Raw genomic sequence first — 18747 nt, forward strand, 5'->3', positions numbered from 1 at the left:
TGCTTTTGTCAACTGCAGTCTGAAGTATTGTAAACAAATTGATATAAAGCACCAGAAGGTCTACACCATAGTGTCAGGATTTCTTCCTCTGACTATGCAACTCTGAATATGCAAGTAAAGCTAACAATATTTTAAAAAACAACAGTATCTTATAGCAACAATATAAAAAGTTAACATACATTATCAGTCTATCTTAAGAGTTTTACACCACTCTTCATTATGCTGGTGATGAAGCTGAGCAGCTTCCTATAAATATGGAGAACATCCACTAGTGATCTCAGACAAAGTCTGAATTTCCCCTAATCCTCGATATACTTAAATTAAAAAGTTTTGTTGCAGACTCCTGTGAGGCCAGGATTTCCTCTCCTCACTTTTTTCTCATATTGAAGTCTACACTATGGTTGCCCTTGAAATTGTTAACTTGGTCTCAAGAGCAAGGTTTTCACTGAAATAGTTCTATAGCATCTTCTCTAAGTACTTTTGGAATTACCTCAATTTGTGAAATAATCTCAACTTCCAACATGTTTCCCATTCATGACTGTTTCTGCAGAACGTTTATAGGAAGGAGCAGAGAAGAGTGATAAATATGAGAGTTCAGACTCAGAGGGTACCGTTCACTGTACTTCAGAAGGCACTATGGGAGAACAATGAAGATGAGACACACATAATAAAGATGAGGCACAGTTAAAAAAACAAGAGTCTGTATCTGGTAGTCTTCCCCCAAAATGTATGAGGGCCCATATCTTTCACTAACTTCGTTGTCAAATAAACTATGAAGATAGCCAAGTGTTCAAGGATTGCATTTATAGAAGAAAACAGATCATCATGGCCATTACAGTGCACTCCATCTTAATGTAAAAACGCATCCAATTTCTTTTTGATATGTTCAAAAGCATCTTTCCCCATATAGTCCATACGCCCTTCCTCCCATTTTCTCCGTTCATCTTCTGGACTTGGTTCTTCTGGTTTGAAGTGAATAGACAACTCTGAAACAGAATGGGTGACCTCGTTCTGTGGGAAGAAGCAGAACAGTGGGAAAACAGTCATTTGGTTGTTCTCATTTCAGTGCTGTGAAGTTAAACCTTAAATGTCAAACTTCTGCTTTGCACAGTCCCAGTTAAAACAATAAACCAAACAGTATTCAAACATTCATTCTTGTTTTGATAAAATGATCTCATTTTCCCATGCTTTTGTTACTTGCCATAGCATCTTTGAACATACCAAACATTTATTTTACTTGTCTTAACTCGGACCTTGGCATTCTCAGCAACAACACAATGAGAATATTACAAATACGGCCTGCTTAGAGTAGAATATCGCCTACAATGAAGTGTAACCATGTATTTGTGCAAATTTTTTCTTCAACAGTCTTTTACGTGAACACAAATTCCTAGAATTTTTGGTCATTTGTTTTATCTGATCTCCACCGAGATCAGTATAATTTAGCAGATGAGGGACACATTATCCATATAAATTAATCCAAAAGATTGACACTGTTCATTATATCGATAACTAGTTCATTTTGAATGATGGTCCAAAATTGTGAATCCTGGTTCAAGATCAAGATATCACAGGTGCAGGAATGCAAGACACATTACCAGTGTTAACTTCAACCACACAAAAGAAAAAGTGTCCATGATTGACCAACGCCAGTAAAACCAGAACATCCCAACAATTATAATAAGTAATAAAGATGAAATATAACAAGGACTAATCAAGGCAGCTACGGAAAACCTGCTTTCAGTACTACTCCAAGAGGCTCCCATGCAAGTAACTCATCTCATGTTATAAACAAAATTGAAATCAAACAGAATGGCCTTCCAGTGAAACCCTCACAAATTCAATACAAAAGTGTTCCAGAACAGAACTTAATGGACAGGAATCGGTGGCTTAAACTGCCTGAATGCCCTGAAATATCTGTTACATCTGCTGATTTGGGGCAGATAAGGCACTGGACTTGCACAAGACCTGCACCTGCCGGCAAGTTAAGGTATTTCAAACAGCGAACATGACGCTATATGCCTAGGCAACTGCATCCTTCCATATGTACCCTCACCTGGGTCCCACTCTACATGACTAAACAAAAAAATACTCTGAAGAGCATGCTTGCTCCCTATCTATGCAAATATGCAACAATACTTGGTATTTAATTTTCAGGCTTTGTATACACGTAGCTGCAGTAATCCATGAAGATTCTTTTCTTTCATTTACAAAGCCTTATCTACAGCTTTAGATGCCATTAACAGCAAAACAGGAATCATCATGATTTTAGAAATGAAGAATTTTAGCTAGGGCTCAAACACCTCTGGCTGCAGGGGGGCTACAGTTACACCTACAGTTTTGTTTCTCAGGCTTAAAGTATTTCACCATAGTGCTTCACAATCATACCAAAGGCCTCATTAGGAAAAAGGCTGTGTTATGTACCTTACAAGACAAGTCCTTGACACACTGTCACACCCATCAACGCCAAGTCTGGCACTGCTGTCACACTGCCCAGAGATAAATGCAGTGCAAGATCACAAAGGAAAGCCCAGTAGCTTAGGCTTCATGCCTGACTCACGGTACATTCAATTTTCTATCTGCTTGGAAACACCACTTCAGCAGGTAAAAAAACCCCAAAAAACAGAACAAAAAACCCAGACAGCTTTGCTTGTGTTAGTATTGGAGAGCTAAAATTAACACCATGCATTTATTACTTGGGAGCTAACACAGGAAAATATACATTTAAAAACTAAAAGTATAACTGATAGAAAGGGATCACAACCCACTATTGGAAGCAGTTAAGGAATTACATAGTTAAAAGAGTTAAGAATTTATTTGCACATTGCATCATAATTAGTTGACATTTCCCAAAATTATGCTGGCAGCAAAGACATGCATGCAATTATCAACAGGTGTACAATGAAGAAAGCTACGTGTACCAGTTCTGAGGTTTCCTGAAACGCAGGATGAAATACAAGTTGTTCTGAAGGTCTGTCAGGCTCAGAGAGATGGATGTTAGAACCGCCTTGTTCAACTTCACATACAGGTTGCTAAAAATACAGCCACTGAAGTTTTATTAGGAGAATATTTTTTCATAGTTTCCTTATCATGAGAATTCATACAGTACAACTCAATTTCAGTCTTGGGGTAGGGGAAAGCAGAGAATGGGAGGAAAAGGTACAAAACACATTATCACCAAGGGCAAAATTCATCTTGCCCAGCTTTAGCTATCAAAATGGTATTGAATCTAAGCTCCTACTATAATCAATCTAGGATAAGTACCTCCAGAGGGCAGCTCATCTCATCCTAAAATAGTTTCAAGAGTGGCTGTGATTCTTCAGCAACTACAGAAACAGTCTGGAAAGCTAACTTTCTTGTGCCTACCATTCACGAGACCAAACTTCAATGAGAAAAATCTTGTTTTAGGATAACTATAACTCATGACCTTTTTATATGTATAGAATGAGAACAGAACAATGAATTCCATAACAGTTAAAATAGATTGCACCAAAAACACTGTCCCAAATATTTGCCTTTGCCTGACCTACACCGACTCCATTCTGCAGTCTCTTCCACAAAAAACAAAACAACCCCACAAGACTACTGAAGCTAAGCAACAAGAAGTAGAATGACGGTGTTCCTAATTAAGAAGGGAATCAGGCTATTAATTTCTAATTAATATGGCCTTCTGATAAACCAATCCTAGTAATTTAAAAAATAAAAGAAATTTAAATTTTAATGACACTACTTTAAGTGAACATTATGATTGGTTTATCCCAAACAAACATCTTGAAAGTGCGTCTCTATTTGCTTTGAGCATTTCCAATGGAGTCAGTTGCATGAGGCACACAAGATAACACATCCTTTGCAAATAATTTATTCTTAAATTATAGAGCTGGAAGGTTTGCAATTTTCCTTCAGCCCCTCCACACTCAGGGTGGAAAAGAAACAAAGGAACACTACAGTTTTACTTTATGGAGTAACTATAGTCTAAAGGGATGACGCACTGAACATAACAAAAACTGTCTTCATCTTACTAGAGAGTAGTCCACAAGTTACAATAGCAGATGACATTAGAACATTAATTTTATTTTCTTCCATTGTATCTTGCTGTAGCATAGTTTATCATACAAGACATAATGACTTAGACCTGCAGAAACATTGTGCTGTTATGTCCAACTGAATTCCTGCATAAAATAAGGGGAGTCAGTGAAATAGAAACACCCAAATATAAGAGCGACAAAAGAACCAGAAGCCCTACAGTGATCATCAGTGGATTCTTTTAAGACACCCCTCATTGCCCAAATCCCAGAAATTTGGGGAACAGTTTTCCAAGTCAACACTTCTGGAAAAAAAAAACCAATAATTTCTACATCAGAGTGATAGAAAGGATTCTAGTTATATTAAATATATTAATTCACAAGAGTATTAATATTCAAAAGATTACTTTGGTAACAGAATACTTTTATATTTCAATTTATTAAGTACCTAACAAGTTTCAATAAGCAATCTCTTTGAAATATTTTGCACTGAATTTTACAATCTCCAGACACATCATGCAAGCGTGACTAAAGATTAAAGAAAATAAACACTCTTTAGACTATTTCTGATGCTAGCAAGAAAATTCAATAGCTACAGCTAAATTGAATAAGATATAATGTCCCAGATCAGAAACATAATTAAAAAAAATATTTCATTTTAGTATATCGTTTTACTTTGTTACTGCATATAGTAATATACAACATACTTACAACTTCAAAAGTGAGTTCCTCAGGTGGACATGCTGTGGGATATGTTTCATAAGTCTGCTCTGGAAGCACAGGCATTTGCAGCGAATTGGCCACAGAAGGACTGACCTTTTTCAGTGTAATTTCAACTCCGTTGAAAGTGTGCTAAAAAAACCAAGAACATCTCACCACTGAAACACAATTTTGCGAGAGATTAGTATCTTATTTATAACAGTTTCCTTCCTTACAGGGATCTCAGCATTAAAGGAATAAATTAATAAATTCAAAAAGTTTGTGATCCCAGATTCAGAGCATGTTGCAATTCAGGTTTTTGCACTCATGAGTACGCCACCATCATCAGGAGGTAAACCTAACAGGTATTGCCACCTTCATTTTACCATGGCTGAAATATTTCTTTACTGCACTATTTCTTAAAAATTAAAGCATGTTAAACTATGAGATCAAAAACTACCCATTCCTTCCTCTGCTTCCCGATTTATTATGAGGTTAACAAACCAAATTCCTGTCTGGGGCTTTGATGGTAATTGTCCAACTGATCTTATGGGACTATGCAATCAGTTCAATGATGGTAATAGTCCAATATTAAAAAAGCATTAAAAAAAAATTACATATTTATAAAAGTGATCTAAATTGTCATGTCTGAATATAAAATTAAAAATTATACTTCTCCTACTCATTACTTTATGCTGCTGATATCCAAGAAATCATCTATTTATCAATAGATTTTTTATTCTATTAATGGAAACCATACATTGCTGTACTTCCTTTGAAGAACAAAAAAAACACTGTAAGGAGCTCAGTAAGTGCTTGTTGACATACAAGCACTGAATGTAATTAATGCTGTCTTTGCAAATCTGATTTTTTTTGTTGTTGTTATGACCCTCTAAAAACAAGTTATAATGCAGTTCTGAAAAGGTAAATTTTACTATGGTTCAAGGGATAGTTTGATGGTCTACATCAAGTTAGCTTCAAAAAGTCAAACGTGTTTGTTTCATAGCCAGTTTATCACCTTCTGTGGCTAATTTGTATCATACTTTGTGTTTAATTTGCAGAATCTATACATGTAGATTTCCATACAGACTTTCATCAATTAAGAAGGGGGCTGGGGGAAATCTTTGGAAAGCAATAACACTAAAAATCCTTCCTAAACTGCTAGTTTAGATGCTTCTAGAAGCAATCGATGCTACTACCAATCAACAGATACTATGTTTTTTCATGTAATTCCTTCCTCTAGCAAACACATAGTTTTCAGCATATTCCCACTAACTCTTTATTAGTTACCTTGCATTCCTCAGATTCTGATTCTTCCATCTTTTGAAGTTTCTCTAACAAAGGCAATATACTAGCACTGTATATATTCCACCAGAGGGCAAGAAATGACAGTTGATGAAAAGATCCAGGGGTAGTGCCATCCTGCATAACTCTTTTTGTTTGGAGGTTATATTTGTAGTTCCAGGGCTTCGTCGCTCCCAAGAAGTGAACAACTTTGGCATCTCTACCAAAACTGTAGAGATTAAACATACAGGTCTGTATATTAAATATATATATATTTTTAGCCAACATAAAGTGTTAAAGAGGTATCCCATTCAGAATACAAAAAAAAGGCTGCATTGCCATTTGCTTCCAGCTGCTGATTCTAGTAGAAAAGCTCATGAAGGAAAATGACAGGCTCATGAAGTACCATTTCCAGTCCTCCTGCATACTCTGTTCACAAACAATTAAATACCACTTCAAACACTGAATCAACAAAATTGGTTATTACTGATCCCATATTAAAAATTACTAATAAATACATCGTCCTAAGTTCACCTTCCAGTAAGAGTGTTTTGTGCAACTGGAACAGTAGTTCACGACATCCTAAATCCAACCTGCTTTCTGCCAGAAAAGTTTCTCCAACTGCATTGTCTGGAGACATATAATTACTAGCCCAAATTTTATTTCACAGAAGAACCTAAGAAATGGTTTAAAAATAAAAAAAAATAAAAGAGTACCCCAACTGTTTCCCATAGAACTGACTGGAAAAGAAGGGAACAACTTTCAAAGTAAAGCTGTCAGAACCTAATGCTAAAGTAATCTACATCTTTTCAAACACAAGAAAAGCTTCTTGGAAACAACATAAGAGACAGTGTAGCCAACTCTGGGACTCCCTCTGTCCAGATGCAAAACATTCACATTGCATTTAAGCTTCTACTGCGTGACTTTTACAAAACATCATTTGTGACTACTGTAGTTTATAATCAACAGAATATAACATCATTATTCTGTCTTATAATAGAATGTTTTTTAACAAACTACAGAGGCTTATAGTCAGTCAGAAGTGTTACTACTTACTGATTGAAAGCAGGAATGTAGGTGTATACAGCACTGCTGCTTAAGTTATAGAGGAAAGGTAAGTGTTTGCCAATATCAGCTGTTGCCCAGTTGCTAAAGAAGCTATTCAACAAGCCTTGATCACCTCCTAAAGAATATATAAAACAGTATTACCATAATTATGCATACACTCAGGTTTACGTCAAAATTTCACATCTAAGGATGGAAGTGAGACTGATGTGTTCATGGGACTGCAACTTGGACTTGACAATATGGGCACGTGAACAGGTACAAGTGAGTAATACCTGATCCACTCCGAGGCAAGTTCAGTGTAAATGGAGTCCTACTGTAATATATGAAGAAAGGAGAAGGAAAGGGTTTTGGTCTCCCTCAGAGCACAAGACTGAAGATCAGCTGTATTTCTCTCTCCTAAACCAGACAGCAAAATTAAAACTTACTGAGCAAGACTCAGACACGATGTCCCTTCATTGCACTTTTCTGGGAAGCACAGTCCACAATAAGTCAATGGGCCTTAAGTACAGTGTGAGAGCCAAAGGTCAACACCTTAAATTTTTTGGGGGGGCACAATTACATAAAGCCCAGAGAACTCCTGCATTCCTCCATTCTGCCAGATAACACAGAAGCTATGGAAAAACAGCTCACTGAGAAGGAATCTGCAGTCTTGCACTTGATCCCTTATGCCTTGCGCCTTACCATCAAAGCTGCCATGTTCAGCAGCAAACCGGAGCAGTAGGTTGTAAGTTTTCAAAGAAGGTCGGAACACAAATACACCACTATTAAAGCAGTCAGGCCAGCCAGAATCAGGAGCTGCTGAAAACTCTTCTCGATCAAACAATTCATCAACATTGCAAAGAACCTTACAGACAGTAGGAAAAAAAGAAAAATTGTTAGAGCAAATGTTTTCCTAGAACATGAGTAGCTAAATCAGTACGAAGGGAGTAAATTGCTAGTTTAGCCAAGTATATAGCTTTCAGATCATAAACGCAGTGGCAATGCAAATTATGCTAGGGGTCAAACCCTCTGTTTTTCATATAATAAAGTAACATAGAATCATAGAATGGTTTGGGTTGGAAGGGACCAGTTGGAAGATCATCCAGTTCCAACCCCCCTGCCGTGGGCAGGGACACCTCCCACTAGACCAGGTTGCTCAAAGCCACATCCAGCCTGGCCTTGAACACCTCCACAGATGGGGCACCCACAGCTTCTCTGGGCAACCTGTTCCAGTGTCTCCCACCCTCACAGTAACAAATTCCTTCCTAATATCTAATCTAAATATACCCTCTTTCAGTTTAAAACCATTACCCCTTGTCCTATGACTTCACTCCCTGATAAGGAGTCGCTCCCCATCTTTCCTGCAGGCCCCTTTAGGTACTGGAAGGCCTCAATAAGGTCTCCCCAGAGCCTTCCCTTCTCCAGGCTGAACAACCCCAACTCTCTCAGCCTGTCCTCATAGGAGAGGTGCTCCAGCCCCCTGATCATCTTAACGGTCCTCCTCTGGACTCGCTCCAACAGGTCCATGAACTGTGGTTCTCCATGTTTTCTCTGATAAAAGCACAAACCTTGTCAAATTACTTCATGAGCCCCATAGACCCTGTAGAAGGTCCTTTTAAATATTGTAACATACCATACCTCCATTTCAAAACTGGCCTGCCTTCCTGACCAGAATAACTCTAAATGAAAGTATATGGCAGAAATGTATTTTAAACATCTGTCAGAAGCCCATTTGCATAGCGTGTGTTTGTGGTATCTTTTGAGGACAGTCCTGAGACTACTCAAAACAACATTTATTTCTATGCAGCCAGCAAAACTGTGAGCATTGCCAAAACATGTCAGCTGGAGCTCCTACAACCTTGTAACTATCAGCAAATCTGGTCACTTCATAGGCCAGTATGCTGCCCGATGAGCAAGTATCCCACGCTCAGAGTAGCTCTTTAAGACACACAAATGTAGACAGTAAATTATCCATGGCCCAGCAATGTGCCCTTGTTGCCAAAAAGGCCAATGGGATCCTGGGCTGCATAGGGAAGAGTGTGGCCAGCAGGTCGAGGGACGTCATTCTCCCCCTCTACTCTGCACTGGTGAGGCCGCACCTGGAGTACTGTGTCCAGTTTTGAGCTCAAGAAGGACAGGGAGCTGCTGGAGCCCAGCTCAAGAAGGACAGGGAACTGCTGGAGCCCAGCTCAAGAAGGACAGGGAACTGCTGGAGCGAGTCCAGCAAAGGGCAACTAAGATGATGAAGGGATTGGAGCATCTCCCTTATGAGGAAAGGCTGAGAGAGCTGGGACTCTTTAGCCTGGAGAAGAGAAGGCTGAGGGGAGACCTTATAAATACTTACAAGTATCTAATGGGTGGGTTGAAGGAGGATGAAGCCAGGCTCTTTTCAATGGTTCCAAGGGACAGGACGAGGGGTAATGGGCACAAGTTAGAACATGGGAAGTTCCGTTCAAATACACGGAAAAACTTCTTTACGGTTCAGGTGACAGAGCACTGTCACAGGCTGCCCAGGGAGGTTTTGGAGTCCCCTTCTCTGGAGATTTTCAAGACCCGCCTGGATGCAGTCCTGAGTAATGTGCTCTAGGCAATCCTGCTTTAGCAGGGGAGTTGGACTAGATGATCTCTAGAGGTCCCTTCCAACTCTGAAAAATTCTGTGATTCTGTGATTCCATGGCTCCCATTCTACTCACCAAAGTGTCTGCATCCATGAAGACGCATTTGCTATAATGAGTAAGAGTCCAACAGTGAAGCTTAGTGAAGGTCACACCCAATTCTGGCCTCTGCATCAGAGCCAGACGGACTGAGTCAGCACTGTCAAGTGCATCCACTTCAATTACTTCATCAAACACACTACGGAGGACAGACCTACCAGAGCAAGCAGTGGAGAGAAAGAAGGGAATTTAGAGAGGTTCATCAGAGTTCATTTCTGGCATGAAAACAGTGACACACAGCACAACATTTTTTATGACAATAACAAAGGCTAGATTGATTGGTTAGAATGAGAAGTCAAAAGTGAAAAGTCCTTGTAAACAGTCTGCTGAAGTGGCAGCTCTCAGGCCATAAACCACCGTCTCTTCCACTACAGGGTCAGCACATCTCAAAAGCGACAGGTGCTGTATGGAGGAGAAATCAACCCTTATTTTAGTTGCTTAATGTCTTATAGAAACACCAACAGAAATTAAAGCAGCTTTCATCCTGCACAGTTGACTCTAAAGAACAGCACTGTACTGTGTTCCCTGTGCAGTGCACAGGATGTGGCATGCACTGTAAGTACAGTCATTTGCATCTATTATGCCCAAGTAAATGCAGCTTCAAAACTCCACCTTTTAAAACAGGGAATATATACTTGCTCACTACTACAAATCATCTCAAATGAAACTTTTAGGAAGACATCTTTTCTCTATGCCTATCTTTCATGGGAATTTCATAGGTGATACCAAAGTAGGTAATCTTCCTTCAAGATACAAGAAAAAAAGTCTTTTAAACATAGCTTATTTATTTACATTACACTATTAACTACGAAGTCCTGGATGTCATACAAACACAGAAAAAGAAAAGCCTGTGCTGATTATCTAGATTTCAGAGTCAGTAGCTTTTGCTTGACTGATCTTCAAGGGACAGGAGTTAACTGGGAAAGAATCAGGAGCAGGTACAGATTTTTAGAAGTATAGTTCAGTGATGTACTTTTTCAAATGCCATCCTTGATTAAAAAAATATACCAAAGGTTTTTCCCTCCACTGAGTGGGCATGAAAAAACTGATGGACTTACTATCCACCCACATGTCAAATGTATACAGTCTTCCCTCAAGAAGGTTACAGTGTTCTGACAAAATCCACGCTTTAAAAAACCTGTAAAAACAGACTTCTGTACATCTAATCAGAGCAAAAATGGTAAAAGATGTTTTTTGACCCAGACACATTGCAAATACTTTCACACGGCATACAGAAATCAGGAGCTTCCACACTTCCTAAGCCATAGCAGAACTAAGAGTTTAAGTAGCTACAGCATGTCATGTTCCTTTTAACAAGCAACACAGTCATCCAAATAACAGGGCTTGAGTTCGACAGATCTAATGAGATTTCTGTACATGCAATTCCATAATGCCTATAGAATCACAACCCAAATTGGAAAGTGATTAAAAAAAAGAAGCCAAAATAAATTAATTTCTCATCGTGATAGCCGTGCACCAATATTTTAAGAAGATTAGACATCTGAAACTGAGCCCCTAAGGTTTTTGGAGAGTTCTGATGTCACAGGTGGTTATGTATTTTGCTCTTTCTAAAAAAGAAACACTCGGGGGAAAAAAGACAGTAGTGCTTTTATTTCAGCTCAACAGAAAGACACTAAGCCCTTGGTCACCAAACTTTCAGCTTATGTTCCCAATTATGAGCTTAAGACAACTTCCAACCACAAGATCTATTTCTGCAAGTGAATTCTTATTAGGCTTATGATCTTATGGATGTTATTTGGGACTCCTCTCAGAAATCGCTGGCCAAGGGGGAACTGCTTGACATAATGCTATGAAATCCACAGGAAGCCTATTAAAATCTTTCATGCTGTTGTTTATTCTTCCACATTATCAACCTCCAAAAATACATGAATCCTTACCTCATGCCACTGGAAACCTCTGGTGTAATTAGTACTGCCAATTTTCTAGATGTCGTATGGTTCCGCAATGACTGTCCGAGAACCAAAGCGCCTTGACAGTACACATCATTGGTAGCAAGGGTCACAAAGGCTTGATCTGTTACTGTGAGCAAATATTCAGAAGAGTCACTTTACAGCTTTAACATAAGCTCCTTTGGCAGTTTCCTACTATCTCCCTCCTCCAGCTAACCAACAGGCTGCAGCTTATAACAACCTGCAGTTCCAGTAATAAGCTCTTTTCTTTCCCAAACTCCCCCACAAGACAAAACTGAATAGAAAATCCAGTGAATGAGACTGCAGAATGTATGTTTCTGAGCTTTGTTGTTTTTTGTCCACCTGATTTACATAATAGCAGGTATGAAGTTTTACAACTAGCCTTAAACAAGTAATTCCCCAATTTTACTGCCAAAACATAATAAAAAATAACAACTGTAAATATTTAGATTTTGCATTTAACTAACATAGTATAATACAAGCCGTAAGCAATATGTTCCTGTTTATACAGGGCCAAAAGCTAAGGGAAAAAACAGCATGTTTAAGAACTAGCCAGAAATATCCTTCTTTCAATGACCTCACTGAATCAACCGAACAGGCAATATTCTTTGCCCTGTACTCTTTGTACAGGAGTAACCGGTGCTGGCTGAACAAATGCAGAGAAATTGCTACTGAGATTGGTACCCCTCCCAGAAGCTAAGGATCCCTACCTCAAGTAACTCCAAGAAAATTAGGAGTGTTCCTCATTGTCAAGAAACACACGGGGGAAAAGATTACAATAAAAAAGAAAGAAAGCTACACTCCTGCACAGTAGCAGACATAATGTATTTTGTAAAGATACCAGGCCTGTGGCAGTATCACCAGGGGCTGCTTCTTCAGCTTTGCTCTCTGACAGAACCACCATTATTGGGTGGAGAGTAAGAACCTATGATTCAGCAAGGTGAACAGCATCCTCAGAGTAGGGGGAAGACCTCAGCTTTCTAGGCTGCAAAATTAACCAGAACAAGATAAGCAGGTCACACAGATGAGAGGAATTCCACTGAGCTCTACAGAGCTTCAATAAATACTTGTGTTGAACTACTTGTTTAAAACCACCATCATCTTAAGGGACAAGCAATTATGTTAAATAAATTATAACAACTGAAAAATAGCGACAACAAAAACACCCTGTCATACAGTTTCCAGGCTCTGTAAGAGAAACTAGGAAAGAATCTCACAGAACTAGTTGTCAAGAACCCAACAAATGACCTCATGGCTGCCTCAGTCAGAGGCTGCCAAAATGAACGAGTTCAAACCTCTAACCTAACACCAAGGTATGCAATGAAGTATGGTTGGTGCCAGTGACAAGCTCTCAGGTACTAAGTATTTTCATTTTTTGTGTCCTCTAAATCTAGAGCACAGACCCACTGGTGTGCTGTCTTCCCCCTTTTTTGCCCTACCTCCCACTCATCTCCAGATGGACCTGAATTCGAATCAATCACACACACCTTACGTTTGTTGGCATTGCAACAGATCCCTGCACCTCAGGAGAATCCTGTTACCCAGTAGTGTCAAACTTGGCCAAATGAACTGAATCATCCATCCAAACTTAAAGTAGTTTAAACTTAAAATAGTTTGCAGATCCCTCAGCTAAGCAAACCCCAATAACATTTTTAATCCCAATTTCCGGAAGAAGCAAATGAAAAAAGGAGCTTTCAAAACTCCTGTTATCATAACAGCTTGAACAAGTTATGGGTGTTCCAGAACACAATGAATAAGGAGTTGCTTACATGGAGTGGTTTAAAAGGAGAGTTGTGCAAGTGAACTGCTCCTACTGCAATTCTCAAAAAGGTTAAACTAATAAATATAAGCATACATAAAAAAAAAACACCCACAAAAAAAAAAAAAAAACACAAAAACCCACTGAGGGCTACTTTAGCAATAAAATTATTCTCAAAAGACACAAAGAGTCAGCAAAGAAAAGCACTTTTGTGTTAGGCAACAGGCATCTTTAGCCAAATAAAGGTAATAAAACAACTACTGAGAGGAACGTGGGGGGTAGGTTAATAAAAAAAAGCAAACTGAAAGAAGTGGGAGTTTGAATCTCAAAATAGGGTTTTAAATAACAACCACAAAACCAAACACATAATCTTCTTATTGCTTCTGCAAATTCTTTTAGCTAGAGAAGCTGAATCTCTACAGAAGCAATACATCTAAAAATACAGAAGCTACTCATCAAATAGTTCAGCAAGTTGGTATAGCAAATTACCACATCCTACATATGCTTTCATGCCCTGTACCTCTTGGGCTGAAGTTGTGGTCAGAACCACAAGGAAGCAAACTGCCAAACAAATACAGCTTCTAAGAAACTCTTGCTAATACCTCACAAAGAAAAGAAGCCTGTAAGTCTCTCTTGAGAATCAGACGTGGGATAAATATGACCTTCATAATAGAGTGAATAATTACAGAGAAAACTAAATAGATAATCAAATATTGACTGAAGCCATGCAACATTAAAATATTTCCAGTGTAAAGCCAGAAGCATGTCCTAGCTATGTTAATGGAGCATCACTAATCCATTAAGGATCCATATGGGGGGTAAAATCAAAAGATTTTACCATTACTTGTTCTTTCATCTAATCACAGTTTTCAAGGACAAAGTGTTATTTGACTTGCCTAGTTTATAATGTTCTTTGGAACTCTGTCCCTATAAATAAATGGGGTTTTTTTATAACTGAAAACTAAGGATCAGATTTTCATATAAACTTGTGAAAGTAAACCGTTTACCTGAGAATTCCCATTTAAATGAAATCGAGGACAATGCTGTACTAAATCTAATGTACACAGTGTTTCACTCACTGACTTTAAGCTGCAAAAGATTTGATCTTTTGCATTTGAAGGCCAAAGGTGTTTAAAATTCGTTGCAACTGGATTTTTTTTTGTGTGTGTCAAGTGCACCATTATGCAGAACTTCCAATTCTTTGTGCTGAACGACAATAGGAAAACACCTAGAGTGAACAGTATTAAGTTTTCAAGCAAATTGTTTTCAAACTGTGGAACCCTATGGCTCATACCATTGATTCTCAGTGAATTACAAGAAAAGTAAGTGTATGATTAGGATCACATTAAAACCATGTCGTATAAATTTATAAATCAGCTTATTTGTCTTGTCTGGATTACCACACAGCAGGTGAAGATGCAAATTTAGAAATCATTATCAGCAGCAGTGGCTTCTCAGTTTTAATACCTAGCAATAGTTTCTCAGAACAAACCAAGGATTTTCAAGCAAGTAACTTTGGTGAGTCATTTTAGAGCCCGCTCTGCAGCTACAGATAGCAACACAGAAAAGATAGCAAAAGTAATGTGAATCGCCACAGTCCACGTGTTTTTATGTGAAACTTGTTAGAGTTGGGGTTTTTTTTTAGCCAGGATCACCAACTCCTTACGCAGCTTACTCATTGCAGTAGTACCTCTGCCACTGCCAGAGGCAGAATTCTTCAACAGGCCTGAAAAACAATTCTAGGGCAGCTAAAAGCCTTACTTAGAATCCGCACCGGCAAGCAGACAGGGTGGTGCTCACTTTGATGTTCAAAGAAAAAAAGAGAAAGAGAATGAACAAACACCAGGTACCCACTGAGAATCATGAGTGACTCATAATAACAATTACTGAATGAACCACATGCACTTGCCAGCTTCATGACAAGCTTAAGTAGGGTCTTTTTTCCTCTGTGATCCACTAAACATAGCTTTTTATAAACATATTTCAGTCTTTCTTCTGATTGACAGAGAAAGGATACATGTGCTCTACCTGTGGCTTCTAGAGTAACAACTCAAATTTGCCAAGTCCACTCCCAAATTGTGGTAGGAGACCAGAGACTCACATGCCACAACTTTCCTACAAGCGTATTCTAAACAGTACATTGACATTTTATGCATAAAATTAAGAGTTGATAAATCAATAGCTAAAAGCCTCCAACAGCCTGGTTAGGTCCCCAGTACATACTGCCATTCATAATAACCAACCTTCTACAATTGCTTTCTTAAATTCCTCCCTGGTACCATCTGTTGCTCTTTGGTCACCTCCCCCCTTTACTTCAGACACAATCTGCAGGACGAGCAGGCTGCAGTCTGGACTTGTGCCCGCTGAGCCCAAAGCACATCTCTGAAATCCTGGGTGACAATGACATAACACAGCCCCAACTCACATCACGTTTTCTAATGACGGTTTTGTTGCATGCCCTCCCACACACAGGTCTCCATGCATCCTCCCCCAGAAGAATGTCTCAGTGAAGATGTGTTAGACTACTGCAAAGATAAAGAAAAACACCAGCCTTCTCACTTCTCTGAGCTAGCACAACCGTATCAGAAGCACTTGGAACAGAAAGCTCTGCTCCAGCTGACACCCACAACCTTAAAGGCAGCCAAGAAGTATTTCGGTGTAAGTAGATAAATTTAATAATGATGTCAGACAATAACCTATGTCAGACCACCATCAGCAATTATTATTCTTGCCCTAGTAAACAAACAACAGCTAGCAATTTTAATTCCCATGCTTCTTCGGTCTGGGTCCAATAGTAGAAACATTTACATTACTCATGAAGATGGCACAAACACCACCTTTACACAAGCCTTTTTATCACAGAATACAAATTGACATTTGATGGCATGCAGTATTTCTCTTGGTCTAACGAAGGTTTTTATTTTGGCCTGACCCAAAACCAGATTCTCTCTTACCCTTTATTAAAACAATACTGAATTTTAGTAGACAGAATTACGACTGTTATCTTGGAAGCTACAGAAAGAGGACTTGTTTCTCATTTTGTGTAGCTTTTACTATACATCTTTCAGTTAAGAACAGTTTCATTCTGCTTTAAGACCCTACAATTTTGATAGTTGAATGACTTCGTGAAAAATCAAATGCAACAATATTATAATATGCAAATAAGCATAATGCATAGCACCCAAAGCTGGTCCCAAAATAGTAACATACTGGTTTGAAAAACATGAGTAACAGTTGCTTAAGCAATCCAAAGACAGCACAGAGGACTTGATACATTGTGAGATGTTTCCAGTCCTTTCACCCTCCTTCCAAGGAAAAAATAAAAAAACAAAAACAAAAACAAAACCCACAAAAAAGCCCCCACGATGCTCTAATCTTCTAATCTGCAGACTCCCTTTCTGCATCTTCCCCCAGCAGTGAGGTGCCACACACATGAATTCAAACTCGGGATCCACCAGGCCGAACACCCGAGGAAGGTACATCTACGACAGCCTTCCAATGGTTCCACAAACCCTACTTGGGGGGCGGGGGGGGGGGGGCAGGGAACTGACACCCAACTTTTCTCCTCAGTTCTGAGAGCACATTCAAGAAAGAAAACATCACCTGCAGCCCGCCTGTGCAGTGTGCCCTAAAACAGCCCCTCATGGCTCTACGGATAACTCTGAACAACCGACTACTGCTTTGCTCAAAGGGGACACGAGACAGGTTTCTCTCGGGTTCCTCTGAATCTGCCTCCGCCTGAGAGAGCCCCCCAGCCCGTCGCCCACCACCACGGGAGCGCAGAGGCCCGGCTAGGCCACAACGATCTGTACGTGCAAGCAGAATGCATAAATGAGTTTAGCTCTTTCACCCCACCGCCCAGACGGTTTAAATCCTAATCTGAGACTGCTAATTACAGTACGCTCTTGTAGATAAGGAAGCGGCGGGAGACCCTCGGCCCGCACCGCCGAAGGCCCCGGGGATGAGGGACGGGGGGAGGGGAGTGGGGGGCCGGCCCCTTCAGCCCTGCCGCCCCCACCGGCGGTCGCACACAGCCCCGGCGGGGTGCGGCCACTGGCCCGGGCAGCCCCTGGGGCAGAGCCGGGCGGGCGGCGCGGCGGTACTCACCGGACATCCTGCGACCGGCGGGGGCCAGCCGGGCAGCGGCAGGGGCACGATCCGCGGCACCCACCTCTGCTGCCGCTGCCGCCGCCGCTTCACCTGCTTCGCGGCGGGCGCGGTAAATCGGGAAATGGGATTAGCCTCTTTCCTGCTGAAGGCAGTGGTAGATGAATTATATTCGCGGGGACTCCTGCGCAGCAGCAGAGAAACGGCATTAGCGGCAGAGACCATTTGGGGGGGGGGGGGGGTAGCACAGCACAGCACGGCCCGGCCCGACCCGACCCACCCCCCCCCCCCCTCCCACACACACCTCCCTCCACGTTCCCGCCGCTGCCTTTACTGTAAATGGGGGGGGGGGGGGGACGGACGGACACGACACGGCACCGGGATGAGACCCTCCTCTCGCCCCTTGCCCCGTCGCGCCGCCCCCGCAGCACCCTGTCCCCGAGGCAGGGCAGAGCCCGGACCTCAGCCCTGACAGCCGCCGCCTGACGCGACCCCTGCACCTGCCCGCTGCTCCGGGCCCGCCTGGTGCCTCCCCCGTCCTGTGGCGGCGCGGCCCTCCCGACCCATTGGCCGCCGCGCGGCAGCGCCTACCCCGCCTGCCCGCCCGCCCGCAGCCGTCTTGTCATGGCGGGGTCGGGGGGCCTCCCTTCCCTTTCCCTCTCCCCCCTTCCCTCTCCCCCTTCCCTCTCTCCCCTTCCCCCTTCCCCCTTCCCCCTTCCCCCTTCCCCCTTCCCTTCTCTTCTCCTCCCGCCCCCTGCGCGCTGCTCTCGGGGCTGTGGGACCTGCAGAGAGGCTCCCCCTCAGGCTCCCTCAGAGCCTCCCCGGGGAGCACCGGGGAAGGAAAGGAACCCCCTCTGTACGGCGCAGCCCTTTGAGGGGAACACCGATGTCTTTGGTGGTGAAGATTGCAGAGGTTGAGGGGAAAAATAGGGTCTTAGAGCAGAATGGAGTGTGGCTGAGGGTAGCCCAGGTCGGCGGGGGTCACCCTGAGTTGAGGGGGTCTGCCCCTTCACCGCTCTGGAGCCATGGTAACCCCTACGGGTACACACAGTCTGGTAACTTGGCACCCAGGTAAAGAAATAAATGTCTTCAGGGAGCCTGTGCTATTCAGAGGGCTATATATATTTTCACAAATTTATGTAAGAATGCACATACATTCGCAGAGCATGTGTTTGCCAGTACCT

General features: G+C 41.3%; 1 protein-coding gene across 1 annotated transcript; it reads right to left on the bottom strand.

The window, feature by feature from the left end:
- Window positions 1-849: 849 nt before the first annotated feature.
- On the bottom strand, window positions 850-17674 carry GYG2 (glycogenin 2; the record flags this gene model as incomplete). Its single annotated transcript, XM_082498398.1, has 9 exons — window positions 17564-17674; window positions 11665-11806; window positions 9746-9920; window positions 7755-7917; window positions 7062-7188; window positions 6012-6234; window positions 4734-4874; window positions 2922-3032; window positions 850-1011 (listed from the first exon to the last, which is right to left on the bottom strand). Exons 1-9 carry the CDS (start codon window positions 17568-17570, stop codon window positions 850-852), a joined length of 1251 nt encoding a protein of 416 aa, XP_082354524.1. The 5' UTR covers window positions 17571-17674.
- Between the last annotated feature and the right edge of the window lie 1073 nt (window positions 17675-18747).

Source organism: Vanellus vanellus, assembly GCF_965231255.1.
Source record: "Vanellus vanellus genome assembly, chromosome: 1".
Taxonomy (NCBI): Eukaryota; Metazoa; Chordata; class Aves; order Charadriiformes; family Charadriidae; genus Vanellus; species Vanellus vanellus.